The sequence below is a fragment of the Artibeus jamaicensis genome, unplaced genomic scaffold (genome assembly GCF_021234435.1).
Source record: "Artibeus jamaicensis isolate MK-2021 breed Jamaican fruit bat unplaced genomic scaffold, CSHL_Jam_final contig_332, whole genome shotgun sequence".
Lineage (NCBI taxonomy): Eukaryota > Metazoa > Chordata > Mammalia > Chiroptera > Phyllostomidae > Artibeus > Artibeus jamaicensis.
Genome location: NW_026521788.1, coordinates 22,261,804 through 22,279,988, shown reverse-complemented (window position 1 = coordinate 22,279,988; position 18,185 = coordinate 22,261,804). Strand labels below are relative to the sequence as shown.

Sequence of the window (18,185 nt, the reverse complement as noted above, 5' to 3'; positions counted from 1 at the left end):
AAGGGTACAGAGATGGGGCAGGGGCCAGAGGAGAGAGGTGGGACCTCCCTTTGCCTGACCTACTCAGGGACCCCCACCCACCCCACATCTGGGTCTCTCCTTCCTCTGAAACCAACACAGGTGTCCCACTCTGCTCCCCAGTTCCACAGGGGTCCTTGTTGACCCCATGCCTGTCACTGTGGTGGGGAGGCTGGAGGGGCCCCAGGGGAAGGGGCATGAGTCCACTCACCCCCAGGCCCCACCTGCTCATGCAGATAGTAGTTAAAGAGGATCAGGTAGAAGTATCGCTCCAGGCTCCGCAGCGCCCTCTGCCGGACGCTGTGCTGGCTGCTGCTTCCCTGAGAGGAGCGGGCCGGGAGGTAAAGACAGGGCGGTTCTGGCCACACAGTCCCCACCCACCCCAGGAAGGGCAGAAGTTAAGCCTCAGAAATCCCTAGAAGACCATCTACCTCTCCCTTCTTAACACAGTTCTGCCCATTTGCAGCTGGTAACCCATGGCATAGCAACCGCTATGGTGATTTCAGCAGGCTCTACAGTTCTCGGTGCAGGGCCGGCCTTGCCCACCGTCACTTCAGAGAAATGACGTGGCCTGCTCAAAGTCACACAGCAGGGTCCCCAAACACGTGTCCCAACCCCAGCCCAGCTCCTCTGGCTGAGGGTTTTTCAGGGAGGGTATTGGATTGGTCCCCAGCGTCCCGCTCTCAGCCTTCAGATTTCGGGGTCCTGCTGGGTCAGTGAACCCTGTGCAGGACAAGAGAGGTGGGTGCAGGCCCCCCAAAAAGGTCATGTCCTTTGATGAAGTTTAATTCCATCTCTGGGAATCTAGGCCAGAGGTTGGTAAACTTTCATTTCTATAAAAGGTCAAACAGTGAGTCCTCTAGGTGTGCGGGCCACACAGCGTCTGTTTCAACTCCGCCACTGCAGCGTGAGACAGCCCGGGATGGCGCGTGATAAACAGGCAACACCACGTCCCGATAGAGCTGGCTGACCCACAGAAGTAGGGTGTGGCTGGGCCAGGCCCTAATCTAGACCGGGAGAAAAATTCCTAAATTCATGAAAGCCTCATTTTCACAAAGCCGCCTGACGCAGAAGTGTTCACGCTGAGATGGAACTGCAAGTGACAACTGTCCGACAAGAGGGGCCTGGGAGTGAGCCATGGCAGGTGCCAGGAGCGTCGGGCCCCCTCCGGGTGCTCTGTGGATCCCATCTGGCCTTCTCTCCACAACAACCCCTCGGGGTCGCTGTCATCGGTGGCCCCGGCCGCAGGTGGGGACACCGGGGGCACAGAGCAGCTCCCCAGGCCACCCACACCCACCGCCTGCCTGTGGCAGGGCCAGGGCCGGAACCTGGGCCGTCGCGCTCTGAACCCGTCAGGCCAACGGTGGCTGAACCAGGCCGTGACCTTACATCATGGGGAAAATCCTCTGTGACGACAGCCAGGTATGGACGGGGGGGAAAAAACAAACTAAGTAAGCAGGACGCACACAAGCTGGGGCGGCCGACACAAGAACATCCCAGACAGGAAAAGGGAAGGAGGCTGGTCCAAAACGCCCGCGGCAGCTACGCTAGGATTAGGGGGAACTGCTTCCTTCTCCTACTTCTCATTTCCCACCATATAATACTGGCTTTAAAAGATGGTTTTAAAGTGTTAAAAAATAAAAAGGCTCCGCAGGCTTTACATCCTTTCCACAGACTGTTTGCAAACACCGCCGAGCCCACCTCCTCCCAGGGCGTGGGGACGGCCCACTGAGTCAGCCCAGAGCCCGACAGGCTCCCGGAGGTGGCGGGCTGGCCCGAACCCATCCTTCCCGAAGGAACGCCACGGCAGGCACGGGGGCACTGTGAGCGGTCTGGGAAGTATCTGGATCCGGAGGCCCCCAGCACCCCACCGCCTTCCTCCATCCTGTTTACCCTGCAGCCAGGCGGCCTGGTCAGGGAAAGTAAACTTCCCCTCTTCCTCGGCCGTCTTGCCTGCACCCGCAGCTCCCCAACCTCCCCTTCCTCTGAAAGCCGCTCTTCTAACGGGAGGAGAAGCCACCAGGAAAGTCGGTCTGAAAGAGGCCAGGCAACAGGCCTAAAGAAACAAGGCTACAGGCTCCTGCAAAGCAGGTGCTCTCGGGGCCTCACCTGGGCTGGGCTCCCGGGCCGGACACGCGCCAGCTTCCTCTGGTTTTCCAAGACCACCTCCTTGAGGTCGTGCAACTCGGCACAGGCAGTGATGGCTCTGTCCACCTGGTGTTAGGGACCAGGGACACGGGGGCAGGGAGCAGCAGAGCCAAGGGAAGGTGGTGGGAGATGGAAGGGAAGGGGGTGAAGAGAATGACTGGCTGAGAATGAGAAAAGGGCTTGTCGGGAGGCAGGGACGCCACCCCAAGGGGAGGGGACACCCAGCGCCTTGCCCAGCCGCCGGCTCACCTCCTCCACCATCCTCCTCCCCTGGGGCACCACGTGGAGAAAGCTCTGGACCACCTGGAGCTGCTCCATGGGCAGCGGCTTGGTCTTCGCAGGGACCGCCCTGGCAAGGAAGGGGGCGGGAGCATAATCAGCGCTCTGGGTGGCCCTGCTCTTGACATTCTCCCACTTATCCGGACACTGACAGGCACCCGACTACAGGCTCCAGGTCTGCCTTTCAAATCAGGCGGGGGAGCAAGGGGCACTTTTCCCCAGAAAGGTCAAGTGACTTTCTCCAGGTCACCCTGCAAGTCTATGGTAAACCGGAAACGAGCCCCCAGATGCCCTATTTCCAGCTCTGGCTCTGAGCACCCGCCATGTCCCTGGCACACTGGGGCAGTCCCCCGGGGCGCTGGGCCCACAGCACTCACTCTGGCCCGGAGGCAGTCCCGCTGTGGTGAAAGAGGACAAGGGTGCCCAGGACCATGCCCAGGTTGGTCCTGCCCACACCTGTCTGGCAGCTGAAGAGGAGAGCAGGGGGTGACCCGTGGGCGTCTCGAAGTGGCAGCAGGCTGGGGGTCTCCTGGGGAAGGACCACGAGTATCAGGTGGCAATGTAACCCAGAAACCCCTCAGCTGAGGAGCCAGTGAGGTGGGGGGTCAGGACACAGGCCCGCCCCTGGCCCGCAGTCTGCAGCAAAATGGGGCCAGACCGGCAGCTCAGCCTCTTTTGCCAAACCCCACAGCCCGATCTGCTCCACCTGCCCCAGGGAGCCCAGGCCCAGCCCCTCCCCAGGCCCCGGGGAGACCAAGGCACTGGCTCTGGAAGTAAGAACTACTCAGAGGGGACCAGGCCACATCTAACGCCCCTGTGAGATTCGGCTTAAATGAGATGACCTCCTGAAGGGGCTGAGCGAGCGCCACCACCAGGACTCAGGAAGTAACAGCAGACGAGTCCAGAGGCCAAAATTTTAGTCCCAGGAAAGAAATGAGGCACTGGAGGTCTGGAGAGGTCAGATGTGCCCGAGGTCACACAGCAGGTCAGCAGCCCAGGCCCCCGGAGTCCGGCTCTCCAGACGGCCAGCGAGGGGCTGTCACCCGGGCGTGTAGACACACCCCACACGCACACACACAACCCCTCACACACAGGCGCACATCCCCAACACACCCCACACGACACAGAACGAGGACTCTTTCTGAGGAAACCCAGAGACCAAGCCCACCCTGAGCATCTCCACGGAGTCAGGGCCTGCACACAGACCCACCCTCCAGGCCCTTGCTCCCCTCCCCCCGCCACTTACCCGGATGATACTGACAAAGGCATCAAACTGGGTTTCCAGGGGCGCCCCCTGCTCTGGCAGGGGCAGGCGGTGGTACCTGCCCGGTGAGGGGGAGCAGCCCATCAGCCAGGCCACGTACCCGGCCTGGGCACCCTCCACCCCTGGGCCCCACCTGCAGCTGGGGAGACCGAGGCCACAGCTGGAGAGCAGGCCCAGAGACCACCACGCCCCGCCCCCCGGGGTGCTGCACGGGACGGGCCCTCGGTACCTGTAGGTGGGCTGCAGGAACAGGGGCCGCTTGTACACCCCCTCAGTCACGTGCACATCGTCCTCGCCCCGGACGGCCACAGCGTGGGGCTCCCCCTGCAGGTCCTCGGTGTTGTGGTACACGTGGTACGTGTTCCCGCTCAGCTGGGCGAAGTCGTGGATCTGCACGGAGGTGTGGGGGCCAGAGGGCCATGGCGGGCGATCAGGTCCCTCCTGGCCTTCCCGGCTGAGTGACAGGCCACACGGAGGCGAGGGACAAGTTGCTTTTCCCCCAGGGGGAACTACATGGCCAGGGGTGCTGTCTGTGACCTAGGTGTCCTAAAGGCGGCCACCTGTGCCCTGGGGTCGGGTTGGAAGGCTCCGCCCAGGAGCAGGGCAGCAGGAGGCAGCTAAGCCGCCAGACTGAAGGATGGGGCGAGACTCCGTCAGCTGGGAGCCAGAGAGGAGGCCAGGAAGGGAGGTGGGGAGACGACCGGGGGCCAGCACAGCCTCGGTTCCTGTCCGTGGAAGTCCCGGGGGGCACTGTGACCCCACTATTTACACACCTTTGTGGTGTGCCAACAGCCTCAGAGACCTTGACAAACTGTGTACAGGGGAAGCACAGAGGAACCTCAGAAACCAGCGAGGCCACGAGGGCCGTGACTCCCCCGGGCCTCGCAGCTCACGGGGACTGGACTTCACTCCTAGACTCTTAGCCTAGTGTCCTTGTCACCCACCAGACCTCCTTGCACACAGGGCGCTGCGTGTGGAGGACAGAGGCAGCGTGGGAAAGGGGCAGAGGCAAGCAGAGCTGGGCACAGGCAGCCAGCCCCTCCTCTGGCTGCCCGTGAGCTGGCCCCGTCACCAGCCACTGGCCCACACAGGGCAGGAAGGTGGGTGCGCAGGGGCCAGTGAGAGCAAAGCTGAGCTGCGGGCGGGGGCCTCAACTCAGCCGCCCCAGGCCCACCAGGGAGGAGGCCCCCCACCCACCCCAGGGGCCCTCACCTCTTTTCGGATGGCCAGCTCTAAGCTCTCCGCCTGGACCCCGGGCCCGAGGCCCTGCAGGTTCTCGTGAAGGCTCTGCTTGTCTCGAGGCGTGTACGACACGAAGTCCTCACCGGCTCGCAGAAACAGCACGGGCTCCTCCCGCACGCAGAAGACGGCGCACTCCTGCCGGGGCCCGGGGAGGGAGGGCAGCGTCACCACCACCCGGCGTGGACGCCCAACCGCTGCCCCCGCCGGGCTCTTAAGCTCACTGTTCCCTCTCCTCAAGGGTCATCACCACCCCGTCCCTGAGACCCCGATCCGGCCCCAGAATCAAAGCGCAGACCAAACGCCACCTGCTCCGGACACCCTCCCGCAGGGCCAACGGTCCTTCATCTGAACTTGACGATCCCCACTCCGTAGCAACACTGTCCGCGAGCACATCTTTGCTCTGCTAATGGATTACAGGTTCCTCGCAGGGGAACCATCTCCTGCGTATTTTCATGTCTCTGCTACCCCTAGCAGAGCCCCGGATAAATCAAGCACTTGGCAACACTCATTAGAAATGAAAGCCCATGACCACAACGCGATCAGTCTTCACTGTGCATCGCACAGAAAGGGGGAGACGTGCGGGCAGGCCCCGCCCGGGAGGAACCGGCAGTCACACCCCACTCTGGTCACTCAGAGACTCTCCTTCTCAACCCCAGGCCAGTGTCTGATTTGTCTGCCTCGGGGAGCCCATGGTGAGCCTGCAATCACAGTGGGCCCTCGGCCTCCGTCCTGCAGACAGAACCCACCTCGACGGCGGGCAGGGGAGAAGGGGCAGTAAAAGCCGGCACTCAGAATGCAGATGTCCGAGTTTGGGTCCTGGGACACCACTCACGAGCTATGTTGCATACCCTCTCTGGATCTCGGTTTCCTCCCCCGTAAAAAGGAGGAAACTGCCCCCCCTTACACGGCTGAGGTCAGCCTGAACGCGTCAGCTATGATCATCCCCCAGTGGCTCTCTCGTTATGGTACCTCTTCTCGTCCTCACTTCCTGTGCGGTTCCTGGAGTGGGGCATATGAGGGACTTCTAACCTCGACACTGCCGTGTCCACACAGGAGAATGCAATAACATTGGCCCAGAATTTCTAATCATGCTGACCACAAAGACCACCGTGGTATTCAAGGCCTGGCAGGGCCGAGGTCACCAGCCACGCTCCCGATCATGTGGCCAAGGACCCTCCGAAGGCTGTGAAGTTGCCTCTTCCAAGGGCCCCCTTCCCCACATCTGAGGCTAGCCCCAGCCTGAGAAGTGGCTGTGCTTACCTTGTGTCCGTCCTTCTGGAGTTTCTGAAGGGCCTGCCTGAACCCCGAGAGGCTGGGCTGTCCCATGCCAAATACGGCCAGCCCGCCTCGCACTTGCCGGAAGTTGGGGGCCCCACAGCTCCGCAGAGTACCCAGCAGGTCCGTCTTCTCAGCAACATCCCGCACCAAGAAGTAGCGTCCCTGGCAGTGGGAGAGCCACGGGGGCCACTGAGATGACTCAGGGACATCTTCCACAGGCAGTGCTGTCCCAGGCCCCAGGAGATGGGGACCAGGGAACTAGGGTAGGGGGGACATGGTCCTCAACTGGTCTGCAGGCTCACAGAAACAGACAAAACCCGTGACCATCCATGATCCCAGGAAGGGGAGCACAGAGTGAGAGGAGAGAAAGACGGCCCCTTCTGCATGGGAACCCGGGAATGCTCCACGGAGGTGTTGGCGTCTGAGCCAGGCCTTGACGAAGGGGAGTGGGGAGAGGGCAGGAAACCAAAGCTGGCTCTGGGTGGGCCTGCCGCTGGCTGCGGGGAAGGGTGTGGAGAAGGGCCAGGGCACGGGGGGGGTCACCGCTGGGGCAGCAGGAGTCAACCAGGGGAGTCTGTACCAGCCCCCTCCTAGGGTCCTGCAGTTTGGAGGACGGGTGGGTCTCTCCCCTCCCCAACTGGGGTGAGGATGCCATGACTATAGAGAAAAGAGGGAAATGGTACTAGGGGACCAGGGGCGAGTAGGGAGCACCAGAAGAATTCACTCCTGGGCCCAAAGGAGCCCTGTGGTCGTCCCATCTACCTCCCTGAGCACCCACACTGCTGACAGGGAAGTGGGACCACCTCTTCTAGGTGCCAGAAACTCTCAGCTCCTTTCAGTAAGTACAGTTTGTCATCATCATTCACTGTCATTCGTTCACTGGCTGTTCACTGAGAACTCACAACACACCCATGCACAGTCCTGAGGGACGTGGCTATAGCGAACAAGAGAGAGAAAAATCATGTGTCCTTGTGGACTTTACTTTCTAGGGGGTACTCAAGGCCACACACACACACACACACACACACCCAAGCCAGAGAAGTTCTGAAACTTCGAAAGAGAAGGGGAGGGAGGCCCCCAGCCTGGGGAAGCAGTATGGGACCTGGGAGCCTTCCGTCCTCATTTACATTCTCCCTGGGGCTCTGAGAGATGGGGTATCAGCATGCTGGGGTCAGGCAGGGGAAGGATGGAGAGAAGACAGGGGCTCCCCTGGGCAGGAGGAATGGGCCCCAGAAAACCAGGAGGTGAGAGGAAGTGGGATTGGGACCAGAGCGGGGGATGAGGCAGTGAACACAGAGAAGGGGGTTGGGGGAAAGAAGAAGAGATTAGGGAGGAAACCTGTAAGAAGGGAGGGCAGGAAGAGCGAAGAGAGGCAGGAAGGGGGAGGGAAGGGCGGGGCCCAACCTCACCTGCACCAGGTAGTGCTCAGGGGTGGCGTCCGAGAGCCGGCCCAGCGTGTAATGGGCCTTGGGCAACTCATCATGGATCTGGAACTCCTCCTTGCAGTTGTACCTGCCAGGGCAGACAAGACGGAGACCAAGTCAGGCAACCTCCATGGCCAGGGTCCACTCCGTCCTCACCAGACCTCACAGCAGGCCCACCCCACCCCCACCCAAGCGGTCGAACCCCTTTGTAGCAGAGACAGCCCATTATACCACAATATCCACTCTCCCCCTGGTCAAAAACAGAACCCTAAAATCGGAACTGGGCCATCCATACGAAGACTACATTCCCCAGCCTTCCTTGTAACTAGTGTGGTCATGTGATTAAATGTTGGCCAATGGATGTGAGGAGCAGTGATTTGTACAACTTCTGGGCCATTCTCTCAAAGGGAAGGTGTGGATCTTCCACTTTGCTCTCCTCTTCCTAGACCAGCATCTGGAAGTGATGGTAGGGCGCCCCTGTTGATGACAGCAGAGCAGCAAGCGAGGAGAAGCCTGGCTTATCCCAGAGCCCCACGCATCTCCAGGACTTCCACCTGAGAGCCGCTCCCGTCTCAAAGAAGGCCTTCTGTTCCGGAGCTACTTTGGTCCTGGACGGTCCCCTCTGTCAAACTGTAACTGGGAACAACCTCCACGCCGACCATCCCACAGCACAGTGAGGTGGTTCAGGACACAGGCTTTGGGGCTGTGCGCCCTGAGCATTAATCCGCCTCCGCTGCTTCATGACTCCACGACTTTGAAGTTACTCCCTCTCTGTAGCTCCACTTCCGTGACCCCCACCTCCTCCGGCTACTCTGAGAAATCAACACATTCCTGAATGACACTGCTGAGCCCAGTGCCTCGGGTACAGCCAGCACTTACTGATAAAATTGTTATTACTAGTGGTGGTTCTACCTCCACAGAGGGCCACTTCAAAAATCCCCAAGGTACAAAGCCAGGTTTCCACAGACACCACAGGAGGTCTGTGCCCTTGAGTCACAAAAAGCATCTGTGCTGATCGCAATGATGAGGAAAACACAGCCTCCCAAGGTGGGGGTAGGGAGCACCGGGAGAGGAGTCCAGCAACGCGGGTTCCTGCTGCCAGTTCTGCCCCTCGCTCACCACAGTGCCTGTGGGAGGCAACTCTCTCTGCCTCTTGAACTGCGTGCCTAAGTCAGTTTTCACATCTGATCTGAAAGGTATACTGGATCAGGAGTTGGCAAACCTTTTATGTCAGGACCGGAAGGCAAGTATTTTACGTTCTGTGGGCCCTGCAAAGCCGCTGTGGCACTGCTCGCCGCTGTGGCTGAAGTGCTAAGCACCCGCAGGTCACACGCAAATGCGTGACTAGGCAGGGTTCCCGTGAAACTTTATCATAAAAACATGCTGGGCTAGACTTGGCCTGTAAGCCACGTTAGGAGTTCGCCAACCCTGCGTTACGTGGTCTCCAAGGCCCCTCCCACCTGAAACGCCTACAGCCCGGGGGATGCCGTGCGTGTGGCCGGCTCCAGGATCACGCACAGCCCCATACGGTGGGTATTTACGGCAGGCTGGCACCGGCTGAGCCACACCCCTGGGTTAAACACTGTGACCATCACCTCCACATGTCCCGATAAGGACACCGAGGTCCAGGAAGGAACAGGACTGCCCCAGGTCATGGAGCAAGACCTGGACGTGCGTCTCCAACACGCCCCTCAAGGCCCGGACAGACCGGTGTTGGCGTCCCTAGGACAGAGACTGTGTGTCCAGGGCTTTTCATGGAACATCTCTGTCCTCTCCTCACCTCGAACCCCATGATGTACCATGGTAATGACTTTCCTGTCAGGCCCCAAAGCCAGCAGGCCGAATTTACCATTTCCACCCTCAGGTTTCCTTACACGGAAGGCCCATCTGCTAGGTCCCTGCCAAACTTCCATGTGTGGAATACATTTGATGCTTAGCTCGCCGTGTCCTACTTCCTGCGTCCTGGAGGGGCCCAGAGGCGGGGGAGCGCAGTGGGCAGATTCAGGGTCAGACAAGGCTCTCTGCCTCCCCAAGAGACGGATCTGGTGCCCCATCCATCTTCCCGGCCTCGGGGCTCCCCAGCACCCACCCCTTCATTGTGCCCCGAGGGGCAGACAGGGTTTCAGGGCCCCTTCCTGCCCCACTTCCTCTGGACACCCAAGTCTCTCTCAAAATGTGGTATCAGAGCAAACCCGCGGTCTGCTGCAGGAATGTCCCTGAAGAACCTAACTAGGACTGTCGGCCAACAGCTTCCAGCTTCTCCAGCCCACGGCCCTTCAATGGCCTGGTGTTCACCTCAGTTTCCAACCATAATTGTGGGCTGTGGGGGGAAAAAGTCTAAATTTTATGCATCTAAGTATATGCATATCCTTTGAAAACATTCAGCCAAAAATCATTTTCTCAAGAGCATCCCCCCAGCCTGTCCTCCCTCTATGCTCCCTGGCCCGGCGGGCACAGCAGCTCACGTAAGCTGGAGACCTACCACGGGGTCTCTGCCACCTGCTTGTCTCGTGGCTCCGGGTGGACTGCCTACCTCTCGGGCCTCCGTGTCTTCATCTAGGTGTTAAGTCCGACAGGCCACCACCCGCCAGGCCGCCTCCACGGCCGTGCCTCCCAGGGATGCCGTCAGCTCCCCTGCCACTCACGTGATCACGACGGGGGCCACCTTGTTGGGGATGACAGACTTGGCCTTGCTGCTGTGCAGGCCCGCGGTCTGGAAGGGGTGGGCGCCGAGTGTGTGCCGCCCATCCACGGTGCCGCAGCTCTGCAGGCCCTCGGGGGGCGTGCTGGCAGAGACCGTCTGCTGGGCCGTGCTGGCCGTCGTGCCCATCGTCAGCCGGCGATCTCAGAGCCGAGGCCTGTGGGGGGAGAGGGTGCACAGTCAAGGGGTGGGCAGAAGAAGCCGGGCGGGAAGAGACCTCGCCCACCCCTCACCTCCACCCCCATGCAGGTGAACGTCTGCGGCCCAGAGAGCGGGGGACTGCCCACCGCAAGGACACAGAGGGCCTCCCGGGTGCCCAGCCCACTGCCGGTGCTGCGGGTACTACGGACGTAGAGAGACATAAAGACGGAGACGTGACCCATTAGAGTTTGCACTCCTCTGGGGAAAATAAGAGGGAAGGGTTAACCTGCCACACCAGGTGTAGACTGAGGGCTCTCGGTGCCTGGATCAGGCCACATGGATGCCAGGCTGTAGGGAGGGCTGACCAGGGTGCAGACATGGGAGACAGAACTCGCTTAGAGCCCAGCGGTGGCCAGTCCCCCACACTAACAGTCCAGAGTCAGAAAGAGGAGGGGCCCACCTGCCCTGCCCCCCCATCCCCACGGGCACCCTGACCTGGGCCGACCCTGCAGAAGCACAGGGTCAACAGAGTCCTCAGAACACGATGACCCTCCTCGCCGCCTCCGGCTGGGCACCAGCTGCTCCGACCACCCCCACGCCCTGCCACGCCCCAGCCCCCCCAAAACCTGCAGCAGCACCTCAAGAAGTGGACGCTGGACCAGGTGTGCAGCAGCTCTGTCTGAAGGCCGGGCTCCTGTGCCCGCTCTTCCCCAGGCCCTGAGTCAGGGGCTGCCCAGGCCTCCCCACGGCCCTGCACTGAGGCCCCTGCCCCAGAGACACCCAGACAGAATGACTAGCCTCGGGCTGTCCCTCCCGGAACCCTCCCGAACCGCCACCCGACTTGCCCCTCTCCGGCGTGGGAAGGGCTCCCTGCCCAGCCCTGTCGTCTGTGAAAAGTCCCAGAAGCTGCCTGACAGCTGTGTTAACACGCACACCTGTGTTTACAAGAGCCCATTGTGACTCCACACCCGGTCCAATTTCTGTCTTTTGGGGGCGGGGGGGAGGCAAACGTGGAGGGAATGAGTCTCTGTTCCCAAACCGAAAGGCACGCGGCTCAGAGTGCAGAGCTCCCCAGTGAACCCCGAGGGCCTACAGCCGAGCCCGAAACCTCGCTCCAGCCCTCTCCACTCTGCCCGCGTGGCAGGCTCCCGGCAGAGGTCACCCAACTTTCTCAGACCCCTCTCGGCAGTCGGGGCCCCGCAGGCATGGGTGGGAACAGCCTCTTCCAAGAACACAGGTGGCTGTCCTAAAGAAGGCATGACAAACAAAGGCAACTGCTGGCAACGGTGGCCAGGCCAAGGCCGAGCCCTGCTCCCATAGGTCTGGGCTTGGCGTGACACCTCCGTCCCTCCTCCCCTGGCCGCCCCCAGAGCTCCAGATGCAGACACCTGCTCTCCCACCGGCTCCACAGGCCCCGGCAGTGCCCACAAGGGCAGCCAGGAGACAAGACAGATGTGCACAGCTGCAGTCGCAAGGGTGGGAGAAGAACCGTGTGCTCTGAAAGTTGACCTGCCTCCAACATGCCTACAGGAGGGTTGAAACCCTGGGATCCCCAGGCTTCACACTGGGCAGCTCTCTCCCTGAAACCTCACTCAGCGGGCCGGAGTGTGTCCCCAGCACAGGGCCTTCATCCCGCTGGCCACAGGCCGTGGGGCCTTGGGTGACCTCCTTCTGCTCCCTGGGCCTCAGTGAGGGACAGCACAGTCCGAAAGGCCCTTTCAGTTCCAGACAGATCTGGCTCTTCAGACAGGCAGTCCCAGGGGTCACACGACTGCCATCCACCACCGGGACAGTGGTCAGCAAGGGTGGGAGTGTTGGGATCTCTAGCACTCCAGCCTCTGACAGGGGGAGTGGGAAGGGTGGATTTGGATGTGACCAGGCTAAGGGGTCTCAGGAGACTGGATGGTATGTGAACAATTCTGCCTTTACTTCCCTACCTTCTAACTAAAAGCAAGCATTTCCTTCAATCACAGTGAAGGCAGCCCAACCACATGACAGATTTCGGGGCGTGGTCACGCCAGAATCCGCAGACATTTCACATCACTCCTCAGCTGTGCAGGCATCTGGAAGGTGGCTTGCCCTCATCACTCCTTTCAAACCACGGTAATGATCAGACCTAGGCCCCGCCCACAGATGGGGCGGCGGGGGAGAGGGAAGGTACAAAACTGGCAATGTGGTCTGGCCACTTCACCCCCACAGACCTTGACCTTCTCCAGCCTATCGGCGCCTTTTCTTTCCTAATCCAGTCACTGATGGGATTATACTGAGAACAGCATCAGTCTGCCTGACTCCCCAAAAGCAAGACAGTGTCTGACTTGTCCATACGTGACCCCAGATTCGGAACAGCACCTGGGGCCCAGCAGATGCTCAGGGAATGTGAGAGGGACAGATGGCCAACTGCAGGGCACCTGTGGCTTTCAGGACTCACAGGGGCAAGTGAGTGCCCTGACCGACGAGCAGGTCTCAGCCCTCCACAAGGCAGGGTGGGGGAGCTGCTCCCGCCCCACACCTCTCTCACCTGGCCTGCCTTCCTTCCTAGCCCTCCCACATTCTACCCACTCTTGGAGGTTAGAGCCCAGCTCCTCCAGGAAGCCCTCCCTGATTACACACCCACCCTCACTTTCCAGCTCCCAGAGCCCACCGTCAGCATCACAAAAGGGGACATTCCTTCCACTGCATGACGTTCCTGGCAGGGGCCATCCTATGTCCTTCCTGGCTGTCAGCATCCTGGCTCAGAGGAGAGCTGGATGCAGAATTGCTGATGGCACAAACTGCCTCCTCCAGTGTGACTCTGCACCACGCCTGGCTCCGTGCTGATGGGACCAAGGACGGCACTCAACAAGCAGCAGGCACAAAGGACAGGAAGGATGTTTAGACATTGTGGTACTTATTCCTGATGGGGGCTGAGTGTGCTATTTTTCCTTTTTGCTTATTCATCACTTCTAAATTTCCTACCATGCACATAATTACTTTGGGAATGTTAAAAGGAACTGTTGTTATTTGTAATAGTTTCGAAGTTGGACGAAGGTCAGAGTTCCTCACCCCCGGCAGCCCCCACCCCACAGCCCGAAGCCTGTGGGCTCCCCCGACTCTGTGCTTTTGTCCCCAGTGCCCTCTGTCCCCTGTCGCTCATGTCCCCATGATAAGCACGCCATTCGTACCGCCCAGTGGAGTCTCTGTCTTCGTGGCTTGTCTGTCGTTGCTACTGACAATGACCCTCCAGGGGCAGGAGCCTGGTTAAGGGCACCCACTGCACAGAAGAGGAAATGGCAGCTGACCGGCGACGGGAGCTGCCCCAGCCTACGCGGCTCGGTGGCGGCAGAGCCCTGGGTTCCGCCGTGTGGTCCGTTTCATCGCTGGTTTGGGGGGCCACCCAGACCTGTCCCTTCACGACCTCTGCCCCTCAGCCTCATTCTCTTTAACACAAGGATGAGAGCAATTTGAAAAATAAAGCCATCCGAGGTCTGGGATCACAGGAGATCTTCACCCACTAAATTATGTGTTTCTGGAACGTTTTACTTTTTTCTACTAAAATAAGTCTAAGAGTCAAAAACGAAAGGTGGAGGACTGCTTGGAAATGCTGCCCCGTGTTCTGCGGGGGGCTGCCAGGAGGGGGCGGCCTCGAGTACAGGGCCTCAGCCTGCACATGATGGGGAACCTCTGGAGGGCTCAGTTCTGCCAGGGACGTGTCACAGTCGTCACACACTGAAATGACACCTCAAGGTGGGCCCGGAGCCAGGCATGGACAAGGGTGGGCAGAGTGACTGGCCGGCCAACTGAGGAGCCACGGCAATTAGGGGCCAGCACAGGCCAGCAGCAGAGATGGAGGCAGGGTGGGGGGTCAGAGGCATGGGCCTCTGAGCTGGAAGAAGCTGCAGGAGAGGCCAGCCCTGCCCTTGGTCGGAGGGAGTGAGACTCCCTCTCAGCCCCCTCACAGGCGGAGGAGGGCAGAGAGGGGCTCCCGCCCACCCTGAGGCCAGCAAAGGCCTTGGCACTTGGCACACGTGGGCCTGGAGGCTCTTGGACTTTGGGACCCTCAGGAAGAAAAAGGGCCCTTTCAAGCACCTAGGAGGCCGCCTCCAGGCCTGGGAAGCCCCCCACCTCTGGAGCCGCCCATGTGGGTCAGCTCTGCCTGACAGCCTGTCTGTATGGCATCTTACACTGGGGAGCGGCAGGGGCTGTGATGAACACTTTGAGGGCAAGTGGGAAAATCTGAACGTGAACTGCATGTTGGATAAGGAACAAGTTAACTTCCTCGGGTGTGACGATGCTGCGGGCAAGCGGAGGACATTCTTGCCCTTCGGAGGCAAAGGCCGTGTTTAGAGGAGACGCATCCTGACGCCTGCTGCAGTGGTGCGTGGTTGGGAGTGGGGCAGAAACACAAAGGGAGGGAATTCAGCCAGTGGTGAGGATGAGCCTGCGTGCACGGTAGTCTTCTTCCAACCTTTTTGTGGGCTTGAAATTTTTCAAAATGAAAAGCAGGGTCCAAAACTATTTCCTAAATAATTCTTTTGAAAAAGCTTAAGCTGTCGAACAAGAAGCCAGTTCCCTGCACAACCCCCTCCCCCCGCCCCCACCCGTGTGGGCGGAGAACGAGTCCCATCTGGAGGCGGAGTCTGTAATCCACAGGCTGAAACGGGCCACATGGGCCAGTGGCCTGGGCCTTGCAGCTTCGTCACTTTCTACCCTAACTAGCCACCAGCACTTAAAAATCAAGGGGTGTCCCTCCCGCAGGGGCCCCTGCAATCCTCCGGGCCCTCCGCTGGTCTCTGGAGGTCTGACGGGGGTGGCTCTCACCCTCGTCCGGGCGTCCTGTCCTTTCCTGTCACAGCACCTGCAGCTCCTCTGGCCACTCTCCTGTGAGTGACCTTGTCCGCTCCCTCAACCTCGGCAGCCCAGACACAGGCCACATGCTCTGAGCCCCTGAGAAGAGGCTGTCCCACCTCCCTTCTGACCACTGCCCCCAGGCTGATTCCTAGCCCTTGAAAGCCTTTCTGTCCCCCTTGCTGGCCGGGTCATGTGGCCTTCTGGTTCCAAGGCAGGACGCTGACCTCCCAGCTGGGCAACCGCCCTGGGTGAGGCTCTGCAGTCTCTGAAGGGCTGGCCCATCTGCTCTGCCTGGGAACATCCTTAGGTTCTGTCAAAATGCCCACAATGCCTTCACCCCGCCCCCTCCCCACTGTGCGTATTAAACAAACCAGATGGGGGCAGCTGGCTGAGTCCATGGCTGCCCAGAGTCGAGAATACACTCCCCATGTCCCTTGCAGCCGCCTGGGGCCTTGTGGCAAATTCTGGCCAATGGCACATACGTGGCATGTCCCACGGCAAGTTCCAGAACCCTCCCTACCCCTTCCCTCCCTTCCTCCACCCTGCTTCCTGGAGCACAGATGTGATGGCTGGAGTTCCAGAGCCATCTGGAACCACGAGCTTGCGAAGCCACGCCCCGGGAATGGTGAAGATCGAGTTCCCTGAGGAATCCACGGACCACAAAGCTCTGGCTCAGAGAGGACCTTGAAATAAATTTCCATCATGTGTAAACCACTGTCGTTTGGCTTTTATTGCTTGCAGCCAAATCTGATCCTGACTAATGCACTCCATTATTTTTAGATTTCTCCCTAAGGTCACCCGCCACGAGGCAGCAGGCCAGGACTGACCCCTCTTCCTCTCCTGCGGGACACTGTCACGCTCCCCCACGTGGTGAAAGTCCAGCTGCGCGCGGTGGGCTGGCGGCTCCGTGCCCAGGCAGAGCAACGCCAGGGTCCCGGGAGCCTATCCACGTGGGAGCTTCGGGGGGCTCACAGAGTACAGCAGGCTTCTTCCCCAGCCACCAGGGCCCACGGGAGACACACGCAGGTTAGCACAGGAGCGCCACGAGCGCCACTGATTGCTAGATGGCGTAGTGGCGCCGCAGCTCTCCCCACGTCAGCTGCAGAGGTTTGGGAAGTTCCGAGCAGCTGCGCTAATTTGCTCCACGCTACAGACGGACACTGGCCTCCACTGCTCCAAAGAGGCAGACAGAGAGCAGTCCCTCCATCTGGAGTCTATCCGTCCGTGTCCCTCTCGGGGCCTTTCCTAGTGCAAGGGAGTTCCCTGGGAAACGGAAAGGTGTCACCTGGATGGGAGGGCTTCTTCCAGCGAGGAGCAGGAGGAGGGGAGTGTAAACAGCCCCAGCAAAGGTGCCAGCCAACCCCGGAAGGGCAGCCACTATGTTCCTGAAAAAGCCTGAAGCTCCTGCCCATCACCCAGTTCCAGGCAGCCTGGATGGGGGAGGACCCTGGGGAGAACCTAGGCACACTCGGCTCCAAGAAGCTGGGCATTTGGTTATTTCTGGGCCAGGAGAAACCTAGAGTTTCCCGAGACCCCATCCAGAGTCCCCCTGGCTCTGCTGACACTCTCCGGGCTGCTTCCAGGGACTGTGCCCCGAAGGACCAGTGGGAACTTCTGCTTGAACCCCACTTCCCACCTCAGCAACATCACAGGGGCCTGAAGCATCAGGGCACCAAATTCTGGGGTCTATTCCCATCCCTTTCCACCCCTACTGCCTCCAGTCTAGACCCCCTTCCCTAACACTCAAGACCCCCTTCACGAAAGTTCAATGTGTAAAGCAGCCAGAAGCAGAGCTGCTGTGCTGCCTGCCGGCTCAGGAAGGGGCTGCAGAGTGTCCCGCCCCGAAACCCACCCGGAAGCCTCCCTTAGGGAGGCACTGCTCCATCCACTGGAGAGACGCTGGCCAGAGATGTCCCAGGCGCTCCCTGCTTGGACGTCTCGGGACACACCCAGCCCTTCCCTGCCTCTGCCTGCCCTGGTCCTACAACCAGGAGGGATGCCACTGCCGTCCTCACCCTCTCACCCCATCCTGTAGAAATGCCCCCCACCCCCAAGCCTTCCAGCACATCCTATACCCCACACAACCCTGGCCTTGAGTCTGTGGCCTGGTGTTTCGTAAGCACATGCCTAGTTGATGACATTCTCTGAATGTCTGCCTTTCTACATAAGGCAGAAATTGTGTCATACACTTTGTGGTATCGGGCTACCATGATAGTTAGTAGGTTCCGAATGTCGTTTTGCGAATGAATTTCACATTCACTGTCTCATTCCAGCTCCAGGAGAGCCCTACGAGAAAGGCAGCACAGGCTGTTGTGCCATTTAGCAGATGGAAACAACTGAGGCTCAGAGAGTTCCCTATGTGATGCAACAACAGAGCCGGGCCTCTGGTGCGGCCGCCTGGGCTCTTTCTGCTGCGTCGCCTGGCCACCACGCTCCCATTGCCCCTGGAACCACCCTCACCCTCCCACAAGACACTGGGAAGCTTCCAACGGGGACCCCATAGAGGGGAGAGAACAAGCTGGACCCTCCCAGGACCGCAGCCTCTCACACACCCCTGGCAGCCAGATGCCCAGGGTGGGTAACAATGGAGCTAAAAATAGGGCAGAAGGCTGAGTGACCAGCTGCAGGAAACATCTGCCTCAGCTGCAGAACAAACGCGGAGGAAGTCGCCGAGCTGCAGGGCTCCCTCCTCCGAGGCCAGGGGACAGCTGGGGGATGAGGTGTTGCTAAAACTCTCCGGTCTCAGGACACGGGGCTCAGACCAGCCCACCACCTGCCCTGGGCCTTGCCCCCAACTCCCCACTCTCTCTCTCTCTTTGTCTCACATGCATGCAGTGGAGTCTACACCACGCCCCCCAAGGCA

The 18,185-nt window shown here is 60.1% G+C and overlaps 1 protein-coding gene across 5 annotated transcripts in view; it reads right to left on the bottom strand.

Moving 5' to 3' along the window:
- Window positions 1-18,185, bottom strand: part of PALD1 (phosphatase domain containing paladin 1) — an 84,384-nt gene that overhangs the window by 20,840 nt on the left and 45,359 nt on the right. For all 5 annotated transcript variants that reach the window (XM_037130638.2, XM_037130639.2, XM_037130637.2 and 2 more), the window contains exons 2-11: window positions 10,299-10,511; window positions 7,639-7,741; window positions 6,212-6,391; window positions 4,922-5,086; window positions 3,939-4,099; window positions 3,692-3,767; window positions 2,823-2,974; window positions 2,416-2,515; window positions 2,128-2,232; window positions 243-338 (exon numbers count right to left, since the gene is read on the bottom strand). In XM_037130638.2, the coding sequence (XP_036986533.2) occupies window positions 243-338; window positions 2,128-2,232; window positions 2,416-2,515; window positions 2,823-2,974; window positions 3,692-3,767; window positions 3,939-4,099; window positions 4,922-5,086; window positions 6,212-6,391; window positions 7,639-7,741; window positions 10,299-10,483 (1,323 nt within the window). In that variant the 5' untranslated portion in view covers window positions 10,484-10,511. The remainder of the gene's footprint in view (window positions 1-242; window positions 339-2,127; window positions 2,233-2,415; window positions 2,516-2,822; window positions 2,975-3,691; window positions 3,768-3,938; window positions 4,100-4,921; window positions 5,087-6,211; window positions 6,392-7,638; window positions 7,742-10,298; window positions 10,512-18,185) is intronic.